At 43.6% G+C, this 25,767-nt stretch overlaps 1 protein-coding gene across 1 annotated transcript in view; it reads left to right on the forward strand.

The window, feature by feature from the left end:
* Positions 1-25,767, forward strand: part of LOC109986268 (calsyntenin-2) — a 242,381-nt gene that overhangs the window by 136,125 nt on the left and 80,489 nt on the right. Inside the window, exons 3-4 of the mRNA XM_020636858.3 lie at positions 8,714-8,909; positions 21,000-21,208. Of these exons, the coding sequence (XP_020492514.1) occupies positions 8,714-8,909; positions 21,000-21,208 (405 nt within the window). The remainder of the gene's footprint in view (positions 1-8,713; positions 8,910-20,999; positions 21,209-25,767) is intronic.

Genomic DNA, 25,767 nt, shown 5'->3' on the forward strand with positions numbered 1-25,767 from the left:
GATATTTGAACACATTGAACTCTAACTGGCCTTGTTCAGACAAGGACACATGCTCTCCCCTGAGGCCATTTCCATGAACAGAATTGGAAAATAGAAACTATTGATCCCTCTCTGTGTTTAATGTGATTGCCTCGGCTGTGTTTTGTTAATGTTGAACAGGTTTTCCTGCACTTGGCTTCTTCCTCAGCCGTCCTTATTTAAAAGAGGAAACCATTGCCATTTTGTCTATTTACTTTTTTGTGAGTCAAACAGAAAGACTTCTTTCTATGTGGTTGTATTTTGCGGGGCGAAGGGAGGAAGTTATCAGGATCAGACGAGGAGAATAATGGCACATAATCTAAATGTAATCCGGCAACAATGTGCTAAATAATGAGGGCGAAGATGTGTAATCCAGGCTTAGACTTACTAAAAATGGCCTAAATCCAGTCATTGTATGCAGTGGACTTTTCCGTGATGACAGACAACAATAATGTGGCCGTATAGTATTATAATCTACACAGAAATATCTAACAGGGAGAGGGACTGCAGAGAAGGATTTAAAGAGTAAGTAGAGGCTTTGACAAGATATTTAAATCCTAACATTTCTCATATTTCATAATGGAATCATCTCACAATGAACTCTCTGTAGGGAAAGTGTATTATTCTGGTACAAAAACATCCATACTGCATCCCGTCTATTTTCATGTCACTGCTGTGAAGCTCGATTATTCCCGTTCGTCACTGTCTGCGAAGCCCGAGAAAATTGTTTCTGAGCAGACGTTACCATCAAGTAGCCAACTGATTAAATTGAGGTGTTTGTGTCTGCCGCTGCTTTCCATGCCAGTTTTGTTATTGATAGCTTGACGCTTGCACAGCTAGTGCTTTGGCCCCGCTCCAAGTCTAGGCTGGAGTAATTGACACGTCGCCCGCTGGGGTTTGTGATTAACTTTATTGACATATAGGGAGAGGTGGGTGTATGGTATCGCAGACAGTTGGCAGAGCTAACGGGCATTTCAAGCTGCAGAGACAGAATAGCATTGATGTTTTCAGCGCTCAGAATGCTGCTGTCCAGTAAAATGCCTGAAGAGAGGAGATTTAGGAGCACAAGCTGCTGCCGGTTGGGTTTCTCTGTACGAGACTCATTTAACCCACTTTATGTTTACTGTGACAGACACGCTTAATTGAAGGAGAAAAGTAAGCCTGGAAAACAAGTGAAGGAGTGCGCATGACCAATACACCTTTTCTCCTTCCTTTTAGGGACACTCCAACACCTCTTCATATCACAATCAGTTTCACAGTTTCAGTTTCACATTTATAGCATGAATGTGTTACTTTTTGATCCAGTTGATGTCGCCCTTGAGTGCCAGAATTAAACCAAAACAAACTGCTGTTTGGCCACAACTCCTCCATACTGAAGCCTCCGCTCTCCTCCAGCGACACACCTCCAACCCCCCTCCACTCATGTTAAGACGAAGGAGTTATGAATTAGAATGCACCTACTGCATTTATGTGTAAAACGTCGCTCGTTCTTCCTTTAACCTCTGAACAGTAGTAAGTAAAACATGTCAAAGGAGGTAGTTTGGACTTACAGTTGTAATCTCAAAGGTTTTCAGGTCTGTTTATTCTCTCTTTTGCAAAATGAGTGAACACAATATCAAACAAATGTAAACCCCTGCATGAAAGGTCATCTCTAGCAGTATGAAAAAGGTTTCAAAGTAAGCGCATGTGATGTGCTGTTCTCGCTGCTGGGCTGAACTGTGAATTGATGATTATATGGCTGAATAAGGGGATTCAAACCAACCTCCTTGATATGAGGCGACAGCACTAACCACTATATAATATAGTTTGCTAAAAAGAGAGTGAAGTGAAACTCTCTCTGGTTTTGTTGTTCTCTACTCTGTGTTCAAATGAACGGGAGGGTGCTTCCTTCCAGCTGTTTTTTTCCGCTCAAGAGGCTCAAGATGTTTTTTTTTAGCTAACTCTAACCGTTAGCCCTGCCACAAAGTGGCGGAAGAGCAACAGCCCCGCCCACTCAGCCTGTGTCTGGAGGCATTGTAGAGGAGCTTCATCAAGAGTGTAACTGAAGGAGAACCAAAATGCTTCTCAAAACAAAGAAATGACTTTCTATGCCTAGCAGAGTCATGTTGTCTGCTCCTGTCTCTGCCTCACAGAACCCTGTTAGTGAAACAGGACAGGAGAGGCCAGGGAAGTGTGGAGACAGAACGGGAGGGGGGAGCTGAGGGATGAAGGAGGAGTGTTTGAAGCGAACATTGTTTTGATGGTGAGAATCTGCTCTGAATGTTGGATATTAAACTTTTAAAAGTAAGAGCAAATACAAAGAAAATAATGAAGTCAAACGTTCAAAACTGTCAGATCTTAAATCATCATGTATCATCTTTAGTGCCACCAAAGAGATTCTGAGAGCTTTGACCATACTTCTAAGAATCCTGCTTTCTTACCTGTCAAACACATCACTCTCTGTGACTCATTGCAGTGGGAATGTAAACAAAGGCTGTTTGATATCACTTACTGTCTGACACATAACCGGTGGCAGTATTAACAGGCATTAAAAATAACTATAAGGAAAAATAATAATTTTCTCGCTCACACTCTTCTTTGCTTTGGAAGGTCAAATGGAGACTTTAAAGTTACTAAGAATCTGTTTCATAACCAGCACAGGAACCCAACACTTAACATACAGAACTTTTCCTATTTGACATAAAATGGTTCTGAGACTGTTTAAAGGTCCAATCAGTGAGATGTGTAGTGAGTGAAATGATAAAGTGACCTTACTATATGATCAGACATTAAAGAAACATGCTATGTTGAAGTGCTGGCTTCTCTGACAACAATGCAGCAGCCAGTATGTCCTCCTTCTAACTTTAGATTCTGGTCCTGAATGCTCTGGATTTGTTTGGACCAGAGAAGGTAGGCGGTTTTAAGGCACCCCCACACGGCCGTTTTGGACACCCCTCGGTTTGCCAGATATGAGAGCAGTTATCAGGTCAAACCAACAGGTGTTGCAGCGATGGAAGCGGGCAAGAGAAGTGGTTCAGATAGAAGTGATTGTACCCGGCCTAAAAAGCCTCTGCATGTTTCTAATAAGCTCCTCGAGCAGAAACGTGCTCAAACTAGGATCAATATTGGAGATGCTTTTGAAAAATGGAGAGAGGTTAGAACACAGAAAGGTTTACAGACTGATGCAGAGCTGGATAAACACTGAAGCTTCAGTGTCCACCACATGGCAACCTGCGTGAGCATCGACTCTAGAGAGGAGGGGGCGGGGGGAGACAGCTCTCTATAATGCTTTGAATTTAGACTGCAGTACCCATTTTAAACACTAGGTGTCAGAATGACATATTTCCCCTTTAAGTTAAGCTCCACTGGTCTCAGTTCCCAGGTAGTCGAACATTTTAGAAGTGTAACACAAAGCCTACAGAGTAAACTTTCCAGAAGAACAATAGTAGATTCAAATAGCAAGATGTTAATAACACCACTCAGTGCACAATGTCCTGAACTACGCTGGTCTCCAATATTTCATGTCTCATTACTGTTCACACTTTTGTTGCTAATGCATTAGAGGAATCATGCAACTTTACTGTTTCAAGTAATAAAGAATTTCTAGCAGCACTTCTTCGCCCACCTATTGCTTCCTCGACGTGAGTGTTTGATTGGCAGGTACGGCCCCTCCCACCCTTCACTCTGACACAACTCTCACAAACACTCGGAGGGTGGGTGTGGGGGTCGGTTACGAGACAGTGTGATGTCATTAACTCTGAGAGAGGAGCCTTTAATGTAATTAACATTGAGGGGACGGGGGTCGGCAACCGCGTGGTTGAGAAAATTATCTCACACCCCCGTTGCAACGTTCATACGCACAAACACAGTTCCTCCCCCGCTGTACACCCCTGTTGAGAAAGTGTGTCTTTAATTAAAATTCCCCCACCACACACAGACACACACACACACTCCACTGCAGGTTTCATGTGCTCCAGTAGGAACACGCAGGCTTGATTAGTATTAATCCTTATCTCCGGAATGGACAGCTTCTCAATTGTGTTTTTTCTCCTCGGCTGGCTAATTTCATGAAGAGCATAATTACAGCGTTTTCAATTTCACCCCTCTCCAGAGTTACGAGGCCGAAAGTCTATCTCTGCACTGCAGCTGAGAGGGTTGTGAGTGAGGCTGCATCTGTGCATCCCTCGGAGACGTGCGGTTTGTTTTTGTTTGACTCTAACGATAGGGAGAGGTAGGAGGTTACACAGGTGAGTAATACAGGAAATCATTTACTGCCACATTCAAATTGAAATTGCCACAACAGTGTAAATTACACACTGGGCCTACAGTTGAGTGTGGCGTGTTTGGAATATGCATTAAAAATAAGGATAGCAATTGTAACATAGAGAAGATAGTAACACATAAATACCAGATTATCTATGTTTCCGCTCCGGAGCAGACGGAGGGGCTGCATCACAAGGATTACCTCTGGAGTCTTATATGTGCACCTGGCAGCTGTCTCCAAACTTTTGGCAGATATTTATGATTAATCTTGAATGATATGCAGCCAAAGGGGGAAATAAGTTCCCAAAGGATATCCATTTTCGTCCAATTTGAGAGCACATACATCCCTGAAAGTTCAACGAAACAGACCCGAGCTTCTCACTCATTGTAGACGGTGATGACTCAGAGAGACATTAACAGAGCATCGACTTGATTTCTACTTCATCTATGTGTAAAATGTTGCACATTTGTTCTTTAAAGGCAGGGTTGGTTATTTCCTCCAGATCCACTTTTTCAGATTTTGGTTGAAATTGTCTTTAGGTCCTGACAGAAATGAATAACTCATGTTCACTGAAAAAGGAACGAAGAAAATCTGTCATCTGCAGCAGTTGTAAGCCTGTAAAAACTTTGACCAATTATTGCCACAAGGTACCAATCTGATGAACCAATCACGGAGCACTGAGGGATTGCTACTTTCAAAATCTTGCTAGTTTTTTTAAATGACCAACCCTACCTTTAAGTTTCTTAAGATGACATGTAATGATCACTTCTTGCTTTTAATATCTCAAAATGAGATGTTTATGTGGGCTTGTCTGGTAAATGTGTTTTATGAAAACTTTGACTAGGAATTAGTGTAATACATTTGCTAAGATTTGAGTTTTTGCAGTGACAGGGACTCAGATGAATGTTTATATATCTACCATTAATCGTGACATAAAATATATTAAAGAAACTGTGGGTGCAAATGTTTCAGTGGCAGTGAACTGAAGCCTGGACCACAGCATGCTCAGTAGCAGTGATACCCAGTAATCTCATTTACTCGCTGTCTATGCAGCGAGTGTTCCAACTGTAGGAGGATGAAAGGCATGTCAGCTCTGATTAAAGCTGCAGAACTGGCACACGTTGAGTAAATGCGAGCGTGTGTTTTCATGCCTCTGCTTTGGTCACTCTCCAGCAGGGAGATCGGAACTGCCCTAAGGCGGTGGCCATGTTCCCATCCTTCTCAGCTCCGCCTTTCATCTCCCCTCACATCTCTCTCTTCCTCCTCTTCCTTTCAGCGGTGCGACTGTTTCCCACCTGATATCTCCCCTTTCTATGCTTCTCACTCAAACGCTCGGTAAACAGCTGCCGCTCATATCTCTGCTGGTATATGTGAGAGGAGAGCGCCTTTGCAGCAAAATCTGCTCGTATGTGTATGTATGCCGATGTGCAGGCGGCTCATCAGCGATGCTCTGTCAGCTTTGATAATAAGTTGGGGCCCCGAGGCGCTGGGGCCCCTGATACTTTGTCACACTGCTCCAGCTCTGCAAACACAAACCGGCGTTGCCAGTAAAGCGCCTCTGCCTTGGCTGATAATGAGCTCTGTGTCCTCAAAGATAGTCCACCGTGGCCGGGTGCCAGATTCCCTGGAGGTGTTGAGTGCTGCACGACTTCTGACACCAACAGGACAGCAGCTCGGGTCCTGAGCAAACATTCCCACTAATAGACGGTCATTAATTTAGACTTGATTAAATGAAAATGTAATCCTGCCCAAGGGGAAAGTTAGTAATTATAGTGGCAGAGGGTGAGGCAGAGAAAAGAATGAGACTAACAGAGAAGGTCTGAAAAGTCAAGTGAGTTGGTGCAAACATTTTCTAAGTTTGAAAAGCATCAAATTATTGAAATGATTCAGAGCATCCACATGGAGCGCTGAATATCACAAAAACGATTCAAAATGCTAAAGTGATAACCATGCAAACTGACCAATAAAGAATCAGCGCTGCAGCATCCATATCCATCAGTTTGCATCCATTAGCTCTAAAAGGCCCCCCTTCAAGAAGACAGAGCTCCTTCTGACCATAAATCTACCTCTTAAAAGCCTAATGTGACGTGAAGACACATATTTAGCTAACAGTTTAGCACAGTAATTAGCATGTGCGAGCTCTCTGCCTCTGCCAAGTGCCAGCCGCCCAACATCTGTTCCCCTGCTGCCGCCGGGGCCAGCTCTCCCACCCAAGTTCCTCCCTCCCTCTCCCGTCCCATCATTTCTGCCTCTCAGCGGTTGGCGGAGCACTTATCAGGTCTGGTGTGAAGTGATAGGCGGAGGTTTGAAAAGAAAGAAGGAAAGAAAGCAACATATCTGTTGCCTCTTCGGAGCAGCTTGAGTGTTCATTTGAGTCTTAAAAGAGGGAGGCCGCCCTCCTGCGGTCACCTTGACCCGTCTCACAGCTCCCCCACAGGCTACAATTAAATCACGGGGAGCATGTCGGGCCACCCAGCCTCAGCTGTGGCTGTGCACCATCAGCATATCTTCAGCCTTTTTTTCGCCCTGATGGGAAGTTTTTGCACACTCCTGTGTATATTGGATTTATTTCTCGCTCCAGCGGTGATGGATTTTCCATTTGCATGTTTTGTGCGGTGGCGTACATTGAGAGAAGCAGCGCATCAAGACTGTTGCATCTTCTGTCACTCCCCGTCGCACACCGTTTGCTCAGTGCCATTTTTATGATTTTGCTCTCCACAGCAAGCCGAGCCTCTGTGTATTGTGGGGGCCCATTTAACTCTGATAAGTCATTGTTCAGGCAATAGAGAGGAGGGAGGCTGTACAGCATGCACACACTGACAACCCCCCCCCCCCCCCCCCCCCCCCCCCCACTCTTATTGTATTCCATTTTCTACTCTTTCTTTATCATTTTGCCTTTAGCTCCACTGTGGGCAGTTGTCATTTCAGAGCTCCTGCCCCAACAGGAAGCGAGGGCGAGGGGGGGTTTGGCCGAGATGAGGTGGAGGGGATTATGACAGCAGCAAGATTTAAAGGGGAACGAAAGGTGGAAGGGGGTGTGAAAATAAAGTTGCTCTTATCAGAACTTGCCAGGAGCAATGTACACACAAAGCTGTTTTGGAAACCAATTTAGTCTTTGCTGTTAGTTTAAGTGATATCAGAGCAATTAGCTGTCGCAGGTCAGAGTGTGAGCCGCGCCGTGTTAAGTGATTCCCTGAAATCCCGCTGGTGGAAGCACGGGGTCGAGTCGAGTCTACAAGAAAAAAAAGGAAAATCTCTCTTCCTCGAGTCTACAAATGGAGTGCTTCTTTATACAGCCTGCTAATAAATGTCAGCCGCCTCTTGGCTCTTTTGTTTTGCTCTTGTCAGCTCACTCACTCTGGATTTAAATGGATTTTCTTCCACTATATCTCTCCACAAGGGTGACTTTGAGGCCTCGTAGATTTATTTGAGCCGCATGTAACTCAGTTGTGCTGTATGTTGTTTTTCTTTTTCCTTTTTTTTTGGAGCTGCAGAGGATGTCTGCACATCTCTGATTGGGAAGGGAGGGAGGGAGGCAAACAACAGGAATGTCCTTGGTGTGTTTTTTTCTGCACAAGAGCAATTACACCGGTGCATTACTGTGAATATGATCTATTTATAATTCTCCGGAGTGAGTTCCCGCTGCTGTGTAGTATCTGTATCATAGTTTGTATTCAACACAACATACGTAAATATTACCCAAGGTGAGCGATCGGGGGGGAACTGGGCGAGGGCTTATTTATGCCCGTCCAGCTCTCCTGAAGCGTACATGATCTTCTGCATGAACTCTGTCTGCAGCCTCCCTCGGCTAAGAGTCATCCCTACGGGTTATTGATCATTTCCACTTGAAATTGTTAATTTAACATGCAGGGAGAGAGAGAGAGAGAGAGAGAGGGAGAGGGAGAGATGGTTGTGGAACGGTTGTATATTTTTGTGAAGTTTTTTTTTGCAGTGTCTGCATGTTATTTTTATGAAGGTGTGGGTAACACTTTGTAATAGAAAAAGGAGGTAGTTATACTCACATCATGTTGGTGCAGGGCAGTACAAAATCAGAAGACTGTGAAAGAAGATAGGCCTGCACACTCGCTCAAATGCCACAAAAAGTTTTATTTCATCACCATGTTTTAGTTTAATAAACTTTAGTTGATAGTTATTTGACTGTTAACAAACAATGAAATGATAGTTAATAATGTTTGCTAATGATTTGTAATGCTATGTTAACAATTTATTGTTGCATACATTATAACATTTCCTACTCTATATACAGTAAAGTGTTGTTAATGATTACCAAATGATTTGTAAACCTTTAAGACATCTAGAAACATTAGATTTGTGCAGCGCTGCACGCCCCACCTTTAACGTCCTGTATTTGATACATTTTCATTCTCTCTGTATTCGACATTTGATCATCACTAACCTTCTCCTCTCCCTTTCTGCTCTTTCTCTCCGTAGGGGAGATCTGTGCGTTCAACATCCACGGCCTGGAGGCGCCATTTGAGGCGGTGGTGCTGAACGGTACGTCTGGTGAGGGTCAGCTGAGGGCGCGCGGCCTGGTGGACTGTGAGCTGCAGAAGGAATACACCTTCATCATTCAGGCGCATGACTGCGGCTCGGGCCCGGGTGGCACAGAGGGCAAAAAATCCCACAAGTGAGTATGACAGACACAAGCCACAACAACAACAACAACAAGGGCTTCTGAAGTATGGCAGAAAACACAGCAGGCACAGTGCATTTAAACAAAGACATGCAGAAATGCTCAAGTTTCTTGAACCTGTGTCGAGAGCTGGAGAGAAATGAAACCTCTGAACAGCCAATCAGAGAGATTCCTCTCACCGACCGCCTACTCTGATTCCACATGTCGAATCGGCTGAGAAAAAACAGACAGGGGCCGACTGGTAGCGACTAAGACGCTGCAAAAAACTAGGGTGACGACCGCTCACCAACGTTCCAACTAGGACTGACGGCCGACGATCTCCTTGGTGTGTCAGGACATTTAGGCTTTACAAAGAGGGAGTGTTCTGCATTGGCCCTGCTTGCTTTTACAAACTGAAATGAGAGGAAGTGTCTTTATATTTCTGCAATCTTCTCTTCCAAACCTCCCGCTAGTTATACGTCTATGTCAGCCATGTCCCACCAGGCCCTGCTTCCTCATCAGGTTCCCAGGGTTTGCACAGAGCTGTGAAAAAAAGTCTCATTCTACTTTACTCCATTGGACTCAGAATAATAATCCAAAGATCATTTACATCTAAATCATCCGCTGACCTTGGAATAATCAGAGCCCACGTTAAAAGTCAGAGAGATACTCTCACTGAGCTCTTATCTGAGCTGTATTTAGTCGTGTCCTTGTGCACTTAATGTTTACGATTCTGTTTGGTTTCTGTTCAAACTGCAACCTGTGTGTTGTCTCAAGACACTTCATGGTTAAATAAAGATTGAATAAAAAACCCAAACCAGGGCAAGGAAACAGAATGAGTCTGAGAGTGAGTTTGAAAAAAGTGATTGTGATTTAAGTAAAGAAACAATTTTTTGATATCTAGAAAAAGTTTGCTCAGTTTATCCTGTGTTTATAGTAATCATATTTCAGAGCATGAAGTATATGGATCACTATACCTGAGGGGGGGGGGGGGGGGGGGGGCGGGGTGGCAGAAGCTCAGTCTGCAGGGACTTGGATTGGGAATCAGAGGGTTGCCAGTTCAAGTCTCGCTGTGGACCAAATCTGGAAATTGGTCTGGTAGCTGGAGAGGTGCCAGTTCACTTCCTGAGCACTGAATGAATATATTAAAATACAAAGATTAAAACCTTCAGATATCTTCCCTTGGAGTGACCTCATCGTGCCTTAAACTCTGTTCACTCCTCCTACCGTCCACTAAGCTACAGTTTCATCCAGATTGCTTTAAACTCCATCCATTGCAAGCACAGATTCTGCCCCCCCCCCCAGCACCCAGCGCCACCTCCCCCCCGAGCAGCAGCACACTCCTTCAGAGTTCTGCTGATAAACACAATTTGTCAAACTTGTTGGCTATCCTGAAAGAAGCTTCTCTCTGTGAAAAGAAAAGAATGAGAGCACTATCTCTGCCCCGCTGTGAGCCGTACATCTCACTGTACCGTCTCCCTGCTCGACCCCATCAACCTCCTCCAACACGGGGCCCCAGCTCTGAGATCTATCGTCCTGTCTGGCTTATAGATGTGTATATACACTGACAGCAGTACACACTAAAGGACGGGTTCTCAGCCCTCTGTCAGTGACCTGAAATGAGCCCAACATACTAAACCTACTTAAGAAAATTTGACCAGAGCCTGACTTCAGGTTCTGCTGATGTATCAGAGCAGAGCACGGAGCAAAGTTGTAGGACATGCCCACCTTCGCAGCTCTTTCAAGGACACGCCCACTTACAGACACACAGTAGAGATGCCTTAACAACCGGTCACAACCCACAGTACCATGTTCCATTACAATGGAGGCCCGTAACACGACAGATAGTTTTAACAATCCCTCGTTCATAGGACTGCGTGCAGCTCCTTCATAAGTTTGAAGTGTTTCTGTGACTAAACGACCATAAAGGCCCTGAAACACCAAGGAGATCGTCGGCCTTCTGTCATGTTGGACCGTCAGTGAGCGGTCGTCGTCCTAGTTTTTGAGGTGTGTCCAGGAAAGCCCCTTGAGCATGCCGCTGTAGTCTCCATGCTTTCAGCCATTAGTGCGGTTTCTCCTTATTTGTCTCCTCCGCCTCTTCTTTTCTTTTTCCACTAAAAGGGCTGACAACGCCAGCACCATTTTCAACTTTTTATCAGACATTATTCTCTATTAGTAGACTACCTATAATACGAGTGGTGAGCGACAGAGGTGTGAAAATGGTCGTCTCGTATCATAACAACAGACTACCGCCCCCTGCTGGCATGGAGATTTATTTCCTCTCAGGCATGAGCAGAACGTACGTGATGGTTGGCCGTCGGCTGTAGTCTTTGCGGTGTGTTCTAGTGCAACTTTTTGGATAAGACGTGAGGCGCTGTGAGGCGACACCACAGGCGGCCTTCGCAGCCACTAGTTCTTCGCCGTCTGCTCGGTGTGTCGGGGCCTTAGAATCTTCAACTGAAGCTCTTTTTCTGGTTGACTATAAGCCCTGTATATTTCCAGTTGTTGATCATATTTTATATCATAAAGGCTGAAAGGCATTGTGTTAGGTCACACTACTACTTCCTGCCTTGCTGTGCAGCAGGCCCACTTTGCTCAGCCCAGACAGGTGGATGCTGGAGGGGAAGTGAATTCAGGGACACATTAAATCGTCTGTCCTTTCGCTGGCAACTCTCAAAGGGTGAAGCTGGCCTTTTGCCACTCCACGCACTTGCTCTCTCCGATTCAGAAAGAAGCTAACGGGGAAGATGAAGAATCTCTGCCTAAGGCTGTGCTCAAATTACACATGACAAGTCAACGGCGGCAAAGGAGAGCAGTCAAGAAAATTAGCAGCTAAAGAGGACAGGGGAGAGGATCAGGAGTGACACGGGATGAGTTTAAACTTCACTCACTTCTTTATTCTTCCCCGCTCTGCTTACCACCGACTGCTGCCCTACTTCTCACTCGGTGGCTTCAGCTCAGCTAGCTCCTGCTGTCTGACTCCGTCCTTCTTTCTGTCAGTCCCTCTGTCTCTGCTACACACTCCACTGTTTGAATATTTCGTCAGACTGCCTCCGCACTCACAAATGGCTACGCTCGGTGCTCCAGCTGCACAAATCTGTCTCTCAGTGTGACTAAAATGCTTTTTTATTTTTTTTGGCTCCGGAATGAAATGTTGTTCCCTCTTAAAATGACATGTCAAACTTTGAATGTATGCATCATCCTGCAAAGCCTGTGGAAGTGTTACATTCCTCCACTCTTGGCAACTTTGTCAGAAACAGACAGCTCTATCAACATTATTCTTTCTTTGGAGTTGGAGAATCAAAATAACAGTTGACACATTTTTCCAGCAGTGAATCACATCTCTTCTCTCTGCCCTCTGACATATTTCACTTGGCTGCCTCTGGAAGCTGTAGCCATTTGTCAGCAAAGTGCAAAGCTTGAGTTCACCTGAAACTCCTTGAGACTGTTTCTGCTCAGGTCAGCTGTAAATGAAACACAAATTAATCTGTGATCCTGCGGGGCTGACCTCTGCCAAATGAACAATTTGTACTGAACTGTTGTGAAGTGTTCACAAAGTTGGTTTTAAAGAGCTATACAGGTGATACATGTCAATCTAGTGAGGTTATATTGGCTTGTAACTCAGACGTATTCGTACTGTGACGTTTCAGACAGATACACACGTCGTTACACCCCTACTGTATTATTGTACTTCTTTACACCTTTAAATATTCACATGAAACAAACTGTGTGGGGACACTACTGCGGTGCTCACCAATCAGAGGCCACAAGTACAAATGGTTTAAAAAAAAGAAAAAAGGAGTCACAAGCTAAATGGTTGGAGCCTCTGTATTGGATAAACCATAACCAAACAGATTACAATACTCGCCATTGTTATTCTAAAAACTTGGTAGAAATCTCTGAAGTCAGCAGTGTAGGTAGCCACATCATCTGAGCCTTTGTGGTGGATGCAGTTTGAAAAACAACCTTATAAACTCACTAATTAGCACCTGTAGACCTGAAGTTTCTACGTACTGTTTGTGCCTCACCATTCCCCACACACCATCCTCTGTGCACGTTTCATCTGTTGCTATGGAATAATTAGGCATGAGGGACGTCTCACATGTCACATTCATAATCCTCCCCAAGACTCGCACTTAACCACAACACATGTATTTAACACTGGCCCAGGGGTTAACAGCCTGGAGGGGTAATGTATTCACAGCAGGGTTACGTGCCTCCTAAGGTTGTGTGCGTGCAAATGTGTGTGTTTTAGAGAAGATGTGTTTGTAACTTAGACACACGGTTGTTTTGTGTTGTCCATGTAGCCAACACTGTGATCATTAAAGTCATCATTAGTGAAACGTAGAGACCTGTATTTCATAAACACCCTGCAGTTTGGAGAGGCTAATTGCCTCAGCAAACAGCTAGCTGAAGGACAGCCCTGCACACACTCAAACACACACTCACGAATCCCAACTGCTGAGTCAAATTCTCAGTGATAAATTAACATATAAGAAGGGCAAAAACTGTAGCTGAGGATAGGCTGATTTTAAATCTCATATCCAACTTGAAAACAAACACTTTCAGACACACGGAGAACCACCTAAAGTCACATTCGACATTGAGAAAAAGAGCAGCATTCTTATTAGTAAACTTACATAGACTGTGGAGCGCCGATAGCCTAGTGGTTATGACACACACCCCATGCACAGAGGCTATAGTCCTCACCACAGCGGCTGTGGGTTCAAATCTGACCTTGGCCCATTGCTGCATGTCGACACCCTCTCTCTCTCTCTTCCCAACGTTTCTTGTCTGTCTTCAGCTGTCCTACCCAATAAAGGCAAAAAGGCCCAAAATAACATAGACTGTAGAACACATGGACGTAGTCTCAGAGGCGTCACCCGATGGTTTCTGGAGGGAAATTCCGAAGCCCATCGATGGTGGTCGCCATATTGAAAATGATATTTAAACCTACCTATCAATCAATCTAGAAACAAGCAAAGAGACGGAGTCTAGGCAGTCCTTGGCCGTTTATTGTGCTGTCAGAATGAACATCTTAATATCGACTCCAATGGGGATTCCTTGGCTTTTGCAGCCAGCCTCTCAAGTTGACAGATCTTAGCACTTCTCATTGGCTTCATTTTAAAATCTTGGAAATTGCTTCTTTGTAAAACTGTGTGCCAAAAGCTAAGCCTTGTTAGCATCATTTGTGACAATATATTCCTGCAGTGAGAGAACCTGGGGACTCCAGGACAGATAGTGGCGCCCCGTCAAAGTGTCGCAGCTTTATTGCGCCGAGAATCTCAACTTCACGCTTGTCAAAGTTGATGCTAATACTAGTGAAACCTCATTCTGTCAAAAGCTTTTAGTTGACGTGATTACTATTCCCCGCCATACAGACAACCAGTGTAGGAATATGTTGTTTATACTTAGTTAACATAATGTAATAGGAGAGTGAAGTCTCTTTGTTTCAATTATGAATCGGCACCACGAGGAACTGCACCATCTGTGCTTGTCTGCTTTAGTTACCACATGGAAGAAAGTGACACCCTCTCACATCCCAGATTCAAACCACGATCAGGCGTCGCCGCACCTCATTGCACGCTCACGGGTTTGTCAGCAGAGTCGGGCAAAGGGACAGTCAATCATATAATTGTGCAGAAATGCTCTTGAGGGTAAAGCAATCTTTCCTGCATGTGGTTAAGTGCATCACAGATTACAGCTCCAGCTCATTTGTATCCTTTATTTTACGCTGAGTTCAGTGGGATGACAATCCAAGCCATCCGTCAGTGATTTGACCCAAACTATATGCTGTGAAGTAAGATAGATTTGGGCGTCAAGCTAAACATTGGACTGGATTACCATGCATTATAATCACCTTGTACTGAGATTAGACAGGCCCCTGCAGACGTCTTTGCTCACGCCTCAGGGTGCAAGTCAATGTGGAAGTGGAATTTCCTTGCATATTGATGAGATTCACATCCTGCGCCGTGCTGTGCATCACATCCCGTTGGAAGACTAGTTGATTGTTTATTTCCATTCCAGTCATCCACAAGGAAATTGATGATTCACCCTCTGGGCTAATTCTTGACAAAGATTAATTGAGTCCTTCGCCTTTGTGTTGGTCGTGCAGGTGTGTACGGAGGGTAGGGGTGGGAAAGATCCAATAATGAGTCTGTTTGAGAGGCTGTGTTTAGTTGAGTGTTGATAAATAATGAGTGTGAATGAATACATAATAAGCTGGGAACAATGCTAACCTGGCATTAACATGCATCACCTGGCTTTAACATGCAGCTGGTATCTGATTGCGTCTGCATAACATTACGCCGGAATGAAATCACACCTGGCGCTGGAATACATTTCCACTGCTTCCTATTGATTTAATTTTCTGTTAAAATATTTAAATCCATAAAAAGTGACTGTAATTATCCTCTAACTAGTTATTATTTCAGAAGACATTTCCTGTTTTTCTGTTGGCATTGTTTTTATTACATGAGTGGAGTGGGAATGTATGTTGAGGAAATTTATGTGAGGCTTTATGAACTCTAAAATCATCCATCCATCCATTCTCTAGACTACTTTTTCCTGTTCGGGGTCGCGGGGGCTGGAGCTGATCCTAGCTGTCATTGATCGAGAGGCGGGGCTACACCCTGGTCACCAGCCAATCACAGGGCTGACATATAGAGACAGACAACCAGCCACACTCACATTCACACCTAAAGGCAATTTAGAGTCAGCAGCTAACCTAACGAGCATGTCTTTGGACTGTGTCATGAAAGCGGAGTACCCGGAGAGAACCCACACATGCACGGGGAGAACATGCAAACTCCACACAGAGAGACTCCTGTCAGACGGGGATTAAAACCAGGAACCTCCTCGCTAGGAGTCAACAGTGCTAACAACAGCACCACCATGCAGCCCCCTCTAAAATCAAGTGTGCAAGATATGGGTAGAAAATGCAGTGTTGTAAGCAGTGTAACGATCTCATCTTGTATGCATGTTTGTTCACAAAAATCCCAGTCAATGCAATCCAAATTAATTAATTTCCTCCAGATTTTATAGGTTGGATCATATGACACAGTAAGAGTTTAGTCTTTGAGTGGCACATAGCTTGTCGCCTTCTATGAAACATTTCAGTTCAAGTAAGGGCTTCTCAATGTCGTGTCACAGATACTAGCAAAATTATTGACATCCTGTCGAATACAAGATCATCGATACCCGATTTTACATTCAAGAAAACTTTGGTTTGCAATTTTTTCTTTGTCTCAAAGAGAGAGTTACATTGTCAACATTAAACTCAGGCTAACAGCTAGTTTGTAAAGCTCCTGTTATATTGTTTGGAGTTATTTGATTAAATAAGTCTTCAAAAAGCAAAAAGCTCTGGGGCACTGGTGGAGTAGTAGTTAGTGCTTGCGCCCCATAGTCCTCCAAGCGGGTGGCCAGGGTCCGAATCCGACCTGTGGTTCCTTTTCCCGCATGTCATTCCCCGCTCTCTCTCTCTCTCTCTCTCTCTCTCTCTCTCTCTCTCTCTCTCTCTCTGATTTCAGACTCTATCCACTGTCCTGTCTCTGCATTAAAGGCCCAAAGAGTCCAAAAATAATCCTTAAAAAAAAGCTCTGAGCTGCTCATCTGATGAAAGTCAAGTCGTACTGTATGTATTGACTGAATAGAAGCTATCAGGTAATGGTCTATAAAAAATTTCACTCTTCTTGCTCTGCCTCTAGACAGTAAGCATTTCAAATCTGCAGTTGTTACATACAAACTGACCTTTGACCCCCAACACAATCACAGCATCTGTATTTGAGTTGCGAATGTTAACAGCATTGTAGATCTGATTCCCTCATTAACCCGGCTGATGTAGTTGGTTTAACCTTTGACTTTTTCTGCGTAGTCATTCCCTCAGCTCTGTTTCTTTTTAATCCACTTGTTTCATGGTGTTATGATCATTCTTGCAACCATGGGTTCACTTAACCCCCCGCCGTCTTTCCGTGTCACTCACCAACTCATTGTGGACCCCCTGCTTCATGGCAGGAGCAGTCATGGGGAAGTGAGGGCAGCTTTGGGCTCAGATTGGCAACAATCCAGAAACATGAAAACCCATGCAAACACACACACACACACACACACACACACACACACACACACACACACACACACACACACACACACACAATCATCTCAGCCCTAGAGAGCCAGGCGTCTGTTTCAGGCAGATGTGAGCCATCAGCGGAGAAACACACACTCGTATGAACACTCACAATGAGATGTATTCAGAATTTAGCATTTAGTTATATATCTTGTATTTTGGTGCATGAATATATTAACACACACACACACCATACACACACACACACGCCCCTTTATACAAGCCCTAGAGCAGTGGAACATATGTTTGCTCCCTCACCACTGGGGAGCGTGGCAAAGCGGGGGGGTAATGTTTATGAGAGAGCGTCATTAATATGACAAAACAAGGCTGGCTGAGGGATTTAGTGCACACACCGCTGCTGCCATCATCCGTCCCTGCCTCTTATCGGCATCTTCACCGCTGTTTGCAACTCCGTTATCGTCCCTGCAATCCTGTAGCCAAATGATAAATCATTGTCATATACTGTACTCGTCTGTTTGTCTATTCTGTTCTTGTGTCCGGTAGGAAACTTTTTTGCTGGGTTCATTGCTTTGAAGTGGGCAAGACATATGTGAACGATAATGCATGACATGTTCTTATCTGCACCAATGACCATTTAACAACATCTAAAGGAGTTATCACTATTTTTTTCAGATTGTGGTGAGGCCATTTTAGATCATATCTGACAACTATACACTTCTCTCATGAAGCAGGATAGGTGAAAGTCTTTATTGATCCAAGTGTTGCCATGTCATCACCATCTGTCTTTAACTGAGCTATGATATATAAATGTACTGTGATACAAATAGTGCTGATCAGTAAGATATGTAGTAACTGAAATGATAAAGTGAGCTTACTATATGATCAGACATTAAGCAAACATGCTATGTTGAAGTGCTGGCTTCTCTGACAACAATGCAGCAGCCAGTATGTCCTCCTTCTAACTTTAGATTCTGGTCCTGAATGCTCTGGATTTGTTTGGCCCAGAGAAGGTAGGCTGTTTTAAAGCACCCCCATGTGGGCCGTTTTGGACGCCCCTTGGTTTGCCAGGCAAAGCCGCAAACCTGAAGTTGCCGCTGTTTCTTTCTGCATTCAGTACTTTCTGTGTGCCTGTGAATCTGTTCGTGTGAAGAAGTGCACACATGGTTCTGTGTGCAGATAAGGAAGTGTGGAAATCCATTCTGCTGGGCTCTGCCTTCCCACTGCGTCTCTTAGTCCTCCCGTCTGCATCTCCAGACAACCACATGTTGGATATTTACAGCTTCTATTAATATAGTAATTATCATTACCAACCAGCTAATCCCGTAAAGCACATTCTCATCTCCTGTGGTTGTCTCTCAAAGCAAAGGATTACTTTGGATTTGAAGCTTAAAACCGCTGTTTCATCTTCATCCATCACCAGTTGTCAGTCAATGAATCAAAGGATTGATTTCAGAATCGGTTGCCTTCTGGCCAGCACAGCGTATTGATGAAGACGCTCTAATGTGATGAATGGTGGATTTTTTTAACGTGTATGATTTAACATGCTGATAGCTCACAGTGATTCATTAATCCAGCGTGGTTCATATAAAGAGCTGTGCGGGGTTTTTGCATGGCTGTATGAAGATATCGGGAACATTATTTTACTAAACAACACAAATAAAGTAATCCATATAGGGTGAGGTCAGGCAGCGTATTACACAAAGCACTTTGTGACTATTGATTACCAAACTAATTTATTATTATTCAATTCTGCCCTCAACCAGTGGAGTTTAACTTAAAGGAGCAATATGTAACTCTGATCCCTAATGTTTAAAATGGGTACTGCAGTCCAAATTCAAAACATTGTAGAGCGTGGTCTCCCCCCGCCCCCTCCTCTCTAGAGGCGATGCTCACACAGGTTGCCATGTGGTGGTCACTGAAGCTTCAGTGTTTATCCAGCTCTGTATCGGTCTGTAAACCTTTCTGTGTTCTAACCTCTCTCCATTTTTCAAAAGCATCTCCAATATTGATCCTAGTTTGAGCACGTTTCTGCTCGTGGAGCTTATTAGAAACATGCAGAGGCTTTTTAGGTCGGGTACAATCACTTCTCAGTTCTCTTGCCCGCTTCCATCGCTGCAACACCTGTTGGTTTGACCTGATAATTGGTCTCATATCTGGAAAACAGAGGGGCGTCCAAAACGGCCATGTGGGGGTGCCTTAAAACCGCCTACCTTCTCTGGTCCAAACAAATCCAGAGCATTCAGGACCAGAATCTAAAGGATTTAGGAGTTAGTGTGTTCTGTGTGTTTTTTCCTTCTACTTTCTGAGGAAGTAAAGACTGAATTGTCAGATTTGTTTTATGTTGGCATGATATTCATTCATTGATTGTAATTTGGACAGACCATCCAGACATTTATTGTTGATTTTTGAGTAAGGGGCAGGCAAAACAAGAATCATTCTTCTCCCTGCTCCTTTCCGTACATGGGATAAAGTGTGAATTGTTTTTTCTTTTTTTTCTTTGTCCTTTTCTGTTGTGTGTTTGACATGTACGGAACAAATAAACAATAAATAAATAAAATAAAGTTAGAAGGAGGACATACTGGCTGCTGCATTGTTGTCAGAGAAGCCAGCACTTCAACATAGCATGTTTCCTTAATGTCTGATCATATAGTAAGGTCACTTTATCATTTCACTCGCAACATATCTTACTGATTAGACCTTTAAAAACTGCAGTAAAAATAGTAGATACTTTACTCTTTCCAACAATTTTATCTTTTGATAAAGGCACACAGTCTGGAGTCAGAGACTGAAACTAAACATCCCTTTGTTTATTTATCTATTTTGTTGCAGGGAAATGAAATGGTGTAAACTGAAACAAAATATTCAATTACACAAACATGTTTTTTTTTTCTCTGTACAGTTGCTGAGAGAGAAAGTGGCAGCATGATGAATGAGTCTGCATTATAATACATAAATAATTGAACAAATGAATGTGCAAGCAGTGGCAAATGCATATTAGGTTTCTTACAATGTATTAGGATTGTATTTCTGGCTTTTTTTTAAATTTACTTTAGTGATATTTAATCCTCAACTAAATCAGGGGTCAAGAGAGTTATCAGAAAAATTATTTGTCACAACAGAGGCAGCAGAGATGTTTTCACTTTAGGTAGCTCTCTGGGGAACCCCAGGGGGGCCTCTCCCATAAAGGTTAAAGTCTAAAGCCCATTGTTAACAGGATAACACTTTGCAGACTTGCAGGAAACTTTACATGAGCGTTTTCACAGGCTAAGGTGCATCCTTTATGAAAGGTAACGTTGAATTAATCACTTGTAAAATCAGTGGAATGCCCCTCTGCAATAATCTCTACCTTTTAAAAATCAAGCACTTGGAGTTTGTCCATGTGTTTGGCTTTATGGAAAGACCTCCAGTTTATACAGTCATGCAAAGTGATGTGTTGACCTCAGCGCTAATATCCAAATGCTAACATGCACCCTGGTGTAGCCAGGCTGCATGCTAACAAAAGTTAAAAATAGGATAATTTGTTAAACACGATGCAGTAGTTGTTGATATATCCTACACATACTCAGACATGTGAATCCCATTAAAAGTCAGGGTATTGCAGGAGCCTGGATTTAGCCTTGTTGGCAGAGCAGGCGACCCACAAGGCTACAGTCCTTCACACTGGTCGCAGGTGTTCCCGGTGTTGACGCTATTTGGTGCATGTCATCCCCCCCACATGTCCCTCTCAAGCTGTCCTATCAAAGACAAGCCAAAAGCCCAAAAAATTAGTCATGAAAAAAGTCAGGGTATTACCGAAATCATTTGCCTTCACCCTCTGGGGATCATGAACTTCTGTCCAAAATTTAGAGCCACTCCACCTTACTATGGCGAGGAAAGTTGCGTTTTACACAAAAGTAACCCGAACAACTGCTGCTTTGTGAAAAAAAAGATTAAGCTTATAAAATAGCACTCAATCTCTATGCAGATGATAGACTGTTGTACTCTAATCTCTGCTTTCCTTCCCCTACTGTCTGCAGGGCGGTGGTGCACATTCAGGTCAATGATGTGAACGAGTTTGCCCCGGTGTTTCGGGAGACGCAGTATCGAGCAGCGGTGACCGAGGGCAAGATATACGACAGCATCCTGCAGGTGGAAGCTACTGACCAGGACTGCTCCCCACAGTACAGCCAGATCTGTAACTACCAGATCACCACCACCAACACGCCCTTCGCTATAGATCGTAATGGTGAGTAGAAGACAAGTAATGAGGTGTTAACAGCATCCATGAGGGACTGGGGCAGGGTTCAGAAGAACGGTGATTTCAGTGATTTCCATGAAAAGTCTTGTTAATGGTGTGTGATTATAAGTATATGTTGTCACATCTTAAGTGTATCCGCTTCTGCCTCATTAACTTAAAGGACTGCCCTTTACCCATCTTGCAAATAAAGTGTGAAAATGTTTGCTCTCCCTTTGCTGACAGTTTTATTTGAAGAACTTCTGAAAATCCATTTGTGTCCCAACACTTACAAATCCCCGTCATGAGCACGTTTGCACTTTACAGCCACAGTGATACTCGTCCAGACTCTCGCACTATATGTATATATATATATATATATATGCCAAGCTTACACTCTGGTAGAGAAACTTAAATCTCTCTGACAGATGTGAGGACAAAATGTGTTCTTTATCCTTTCCAGAGAGCCAGCAGTCTCCACCAATCAGATCCCACATGTCTGAGTACACAGAAACATGAGATAGGCACCGGTAGACTCACGGTTAGCGCGCACGCCCCGTGTACAGAGGCTGTCGTCCTCGAGAGCAGGCGGCCGGGGCTAGAATCCGACATCTCTCTCTCTCTCCCCGGTTTCTGACTCTATCCTCTGTCCTGTCTCTGAAATAAAGGTAGAATAAGCCCAAAAATAAAACCTTAAAAAAACCTACATACATGAAGATTAATGCTAAAAAAAACTCTCAAATGCTCACAGGGATTAACTTTATGATGTGGTTAAAACTTGAACTTGTGAACTATCTTTCCTGTGTGTGTCTGAGAAATCACCGGCGAAATCAGTTAAGTTTTTTTTTTTTTTTTTTTTTTACATTTTCATATCCTCCAATGACCTTTTTCTAGCGTTTTTTTTTGCGTTATGTGGGACAAGCTGTGACTGAAATCTGTCGCAAGTATTGTCACACTCGTACTTGTAAATCCTCCATGAGGCTTTCTCTTTTTTTGTTTTCACACCCTTGGATATCTCACACAAAGTCAAGTAGGATAAAATGATTTGTTGAGTGCGCACTTTACTTTACATTGTCTTGATTCTAACCACGAAGCTATTTAAATGCTACTTGTTCTAGGGGCTCTTCAAATCCGAGCGCACAGTTTTCATCTTTTTTTAGGGGGATACTGCAGATGCAAAAGACGATTCTACCAAAGTTGTTTGTTGCTGCTGACTGCAGAGCGTTGCCCACTGCTGAGCTGTTGCAATAAAAAGGCTGAGTGGAGGAGGTTAGGGCCAAACTGCACTGTGAATGATACAGGGGGGAGGCCGCAGCCAGAGTGCTCTCTTCTCTCTCTTCATTTTAAGGGGTCTCACTCCACCGTTGACCACTGAGGAGAAGGCTTTGAGAGCTCTTGAACTCAAGCACTCCTGAGGGAGAGAGAGGAAGGAAACGGAGGGAGGGAGGAAAGGAAGGAGGGCTGTGAGCGCTACGAGAGGATCAGAGAGACGTAGATACAAAACTGTAGCAGCGATAAACAAAACAATTAAAAACACTGAGGTGCTGATTTTCTGTTTTTGTGTTTGCAAAACTTAATCTCATGAAAAGACAAGAGAACTTCTGACATGCATTTCTTGTTTATTGCCTGATCTTATTTCTCCACATAAGACAGAATAAAGTATAAGTAGGACTAAACCTAGCCAAAAAGTTTTTTAACACAACATACACATTTGTTGGTGTAATCACCGGATGTGGTTTCCTGCTGCTCTGAACGAGACAATACGAGAACTTTGCGAGATTTCGCCAGAACTTGACGTCAGGTTCTACCGAGCAAAGCTTGGAGCAAAGTTGTAAGACACGCCCACCCCGGCAGCTCTTTCAAGGACATACTCACCCGGAAGCTCACTCAAATTCCCCTGAGACTGCAAACAGAGCTGGCCAACAAGAGGAGAGTGGGCACATGGGGAGGGGGGCCTTAAAGAGACAGCAGATGAAATGAAGTTTTTCAGGCAGAGGCTGAAATGAGGGATTTTACTGACACCAGTATCAGATCAATAAGGAAGTTTTTGAGTTACACATCTCACAACGCTACTCAACAGGTTTCCCAGACTGACATTATTAATGGCGAAAGTGAGTTTAATAGATCTGCTTTAAGTGACATGTTTCTGAGTTGCCATCAACATGAGCACTGTCACTTTAAGGATTGTTCCCCTAAAATCATCCCGGTACTATTAATACACACAACCACACCAAACGTTTATAAGTGCACTTTAAAATCCTTCCTGTAACCTGCATTTTCTCATATTTTTACATATTATTTGCAAAAACAAACCAACTATATCCAAATGTTTTAGTAAATGAGAAACTGAAACTGTGCTTGAGACCTTTGACCCCAGCAGGAACATGGCACAGAAAGGGGAGGGAAGTCAGAGAGAGTTTAAGTATTTTTGTGAAAATGGAAATAATCAAAAAATCGAAGCAAAGATCGTATTTGTACTTATTGGAATTGATAGGAAGGCTCATGTAGAGGTGGGGGGTAGAGAAGTCATTTACTAGCCGGCCACCTCGCCAGCATTCACAGCACGCACAGTCTGCTGACACGGATAAGTTGATGTAGTAATTGAAGGAGTGGGGATGGGAACCTCCGTCATGCAGAAAGTTGTGAGTGTGTAGGTGCAGTGCACTCGTGCTTGTGGAGAGAAAAAAGGAGCACAACAGATGAGGCAGCAAACAGGGAAATGGAATGAGGCTGCAAAACAGCGAGACAATTATGTGCATTGAAAGGGGATGAGAAGGGCTGGAAAAGGGGACGAGGAGGGAGTGAATTTTAAACAAGCTGAGAGGAAGAATGAGAACATTGCTGTCCTCACAAGACGTACATCTAATCCTCCCACTAGCACACTTTAAGTCAAATTCACCACTTTATCAACATCCAGCTCCCCTTTCAGCGCTGTCCCCACAAAACAAAAAGCTTAAGTAAGATCCGGCTGCGATTTACACCCTGTGAGTGTTCTCAGTCAGACTGTGCCCTCACTGCCCCTGCTTGGCTACGTGTGCAGCACTTCTGCCCTTGTGAAGTGGAAGACTCATCAAATATTAACAGACACATTAGGAGCACAAGCACTCCCTTCATGCACTCTGCTCCTCACGGGAAAGAAAGATGCTGGCTCGGTAAATGGGTCGCTGTGACCAACAAGGCACGAGTCTCTCAGACACTGATAGATGTGGTCTGGATGCTGATTGTTCGTTAGGCGCGAGTTGGTTATGTCTTAATGTTTGTTGTGGCTGTTCTCGTAAATTGAAAAGAGCTCCACTTTCACACTACATGTGGATTAAGTCATTTTCACATGCGCACAAAACTCCAAAACCAGACTGACCCACATTTTACGGCTGTGCTTCACGTTTGAACACGGTCTCATTTTTCCACTCCATCTTTTTCCAGAACTTTACCTACCAACCCCCCGGTAATATTTCTGCAACAAGTCCGGGCAAGCCAATGGGTGAATGCAACAGGTACAATAATTAGTCAAATTAATAGCGAGTGAGATGGGGTTACCAACGTGACCTTTGTACCCGACAGCATGTTCTGTTCCACTCTTTCCTTTAGTTTATACTCTGAATATCATCAAATTACACTTAGCACTTATATGAAGGCAAAAGCTGTTATTTTTGCATCAGACTCTCTTGCAGGTTCTTCATCTTGCCATGTCCTTTTTTACTTCATGGCTTGCCTCGTGAGATTTTTTTTTTTTTTCTCTGGAGTCAATAAGAGGAACATGCTTTTATTTCAAAGGACAGGTCGTAGCGTTTTTTTTGAGCCAGAAGTGATCATTGGGTTTGTAGGAGAGCAGTAGCCAGCTAACATTACATTATAGGAGTTGTAAATGTATCCATTCTACTCTCAAGGCTACATATTTATCTGGCTGATAAGCCAATTAAGCAATGACCGCATTTTAAACAGCCATGTAAAAAAATCTTTGCAGGTTTTCTGAATGGGGAGGAGCTATGGACACAAACCCCCCTCCCCCTCTAATTCTGCTGTAGGACAAGCTGCAAACGGCCTCAAGTCCTGAAACTGTAATATCTGCCTCTTCTCAGCTGCCCTCATTTTTCAGCCCCGGAGTTTGCTGCTTAGGTTCTCATAAACTCAACATCCTCATTTCTTCTTCCTTTTCATCCTAGTCTTCAGTTGCAGCCGACACCGACACCGACACTCAAACAACATCACTCGAGGCGATTTAACATATTTCAGCTTCCTCTAGAGCCACTGCAGGCTTTTATTAAACTCTTCTCATATTTGCATAAGGACTCCCAAACACCTGTAAACACACTTTGATGTTGGAAGTTGTTGGATGTTTCAGTAAAAATCTGTGACACTTTCCGTTCAGATCATTTTACTTGGTGAATATGAGTCATCAGACACCATAGTACCTTTTATAGATACATTTACTCGAGCTATCCAGTTACTAGGCATCTGGTATGCTGCATGCTAAACTTGAAAGCACACTCAAGCAGATGTTTTAAATAGGGAGGCCCCACAAATCCTTACTTTTATCATCCGACAAAGAATCAAGCTCCAAAAACTAGAGC

This window comes from Labrus bergylta, chromosome 11 (assembly GCF_963930695.1).
Source record: "Labrus bergylta chromosome 11, fLabBer1.1, whole genome shotgun sequence".
Lineage (NCBI taxonomy): Eukaryota > Metazoa > Chordata > Actinopteri > Labriformes > Labridae > Labrus > Labrus bergylta.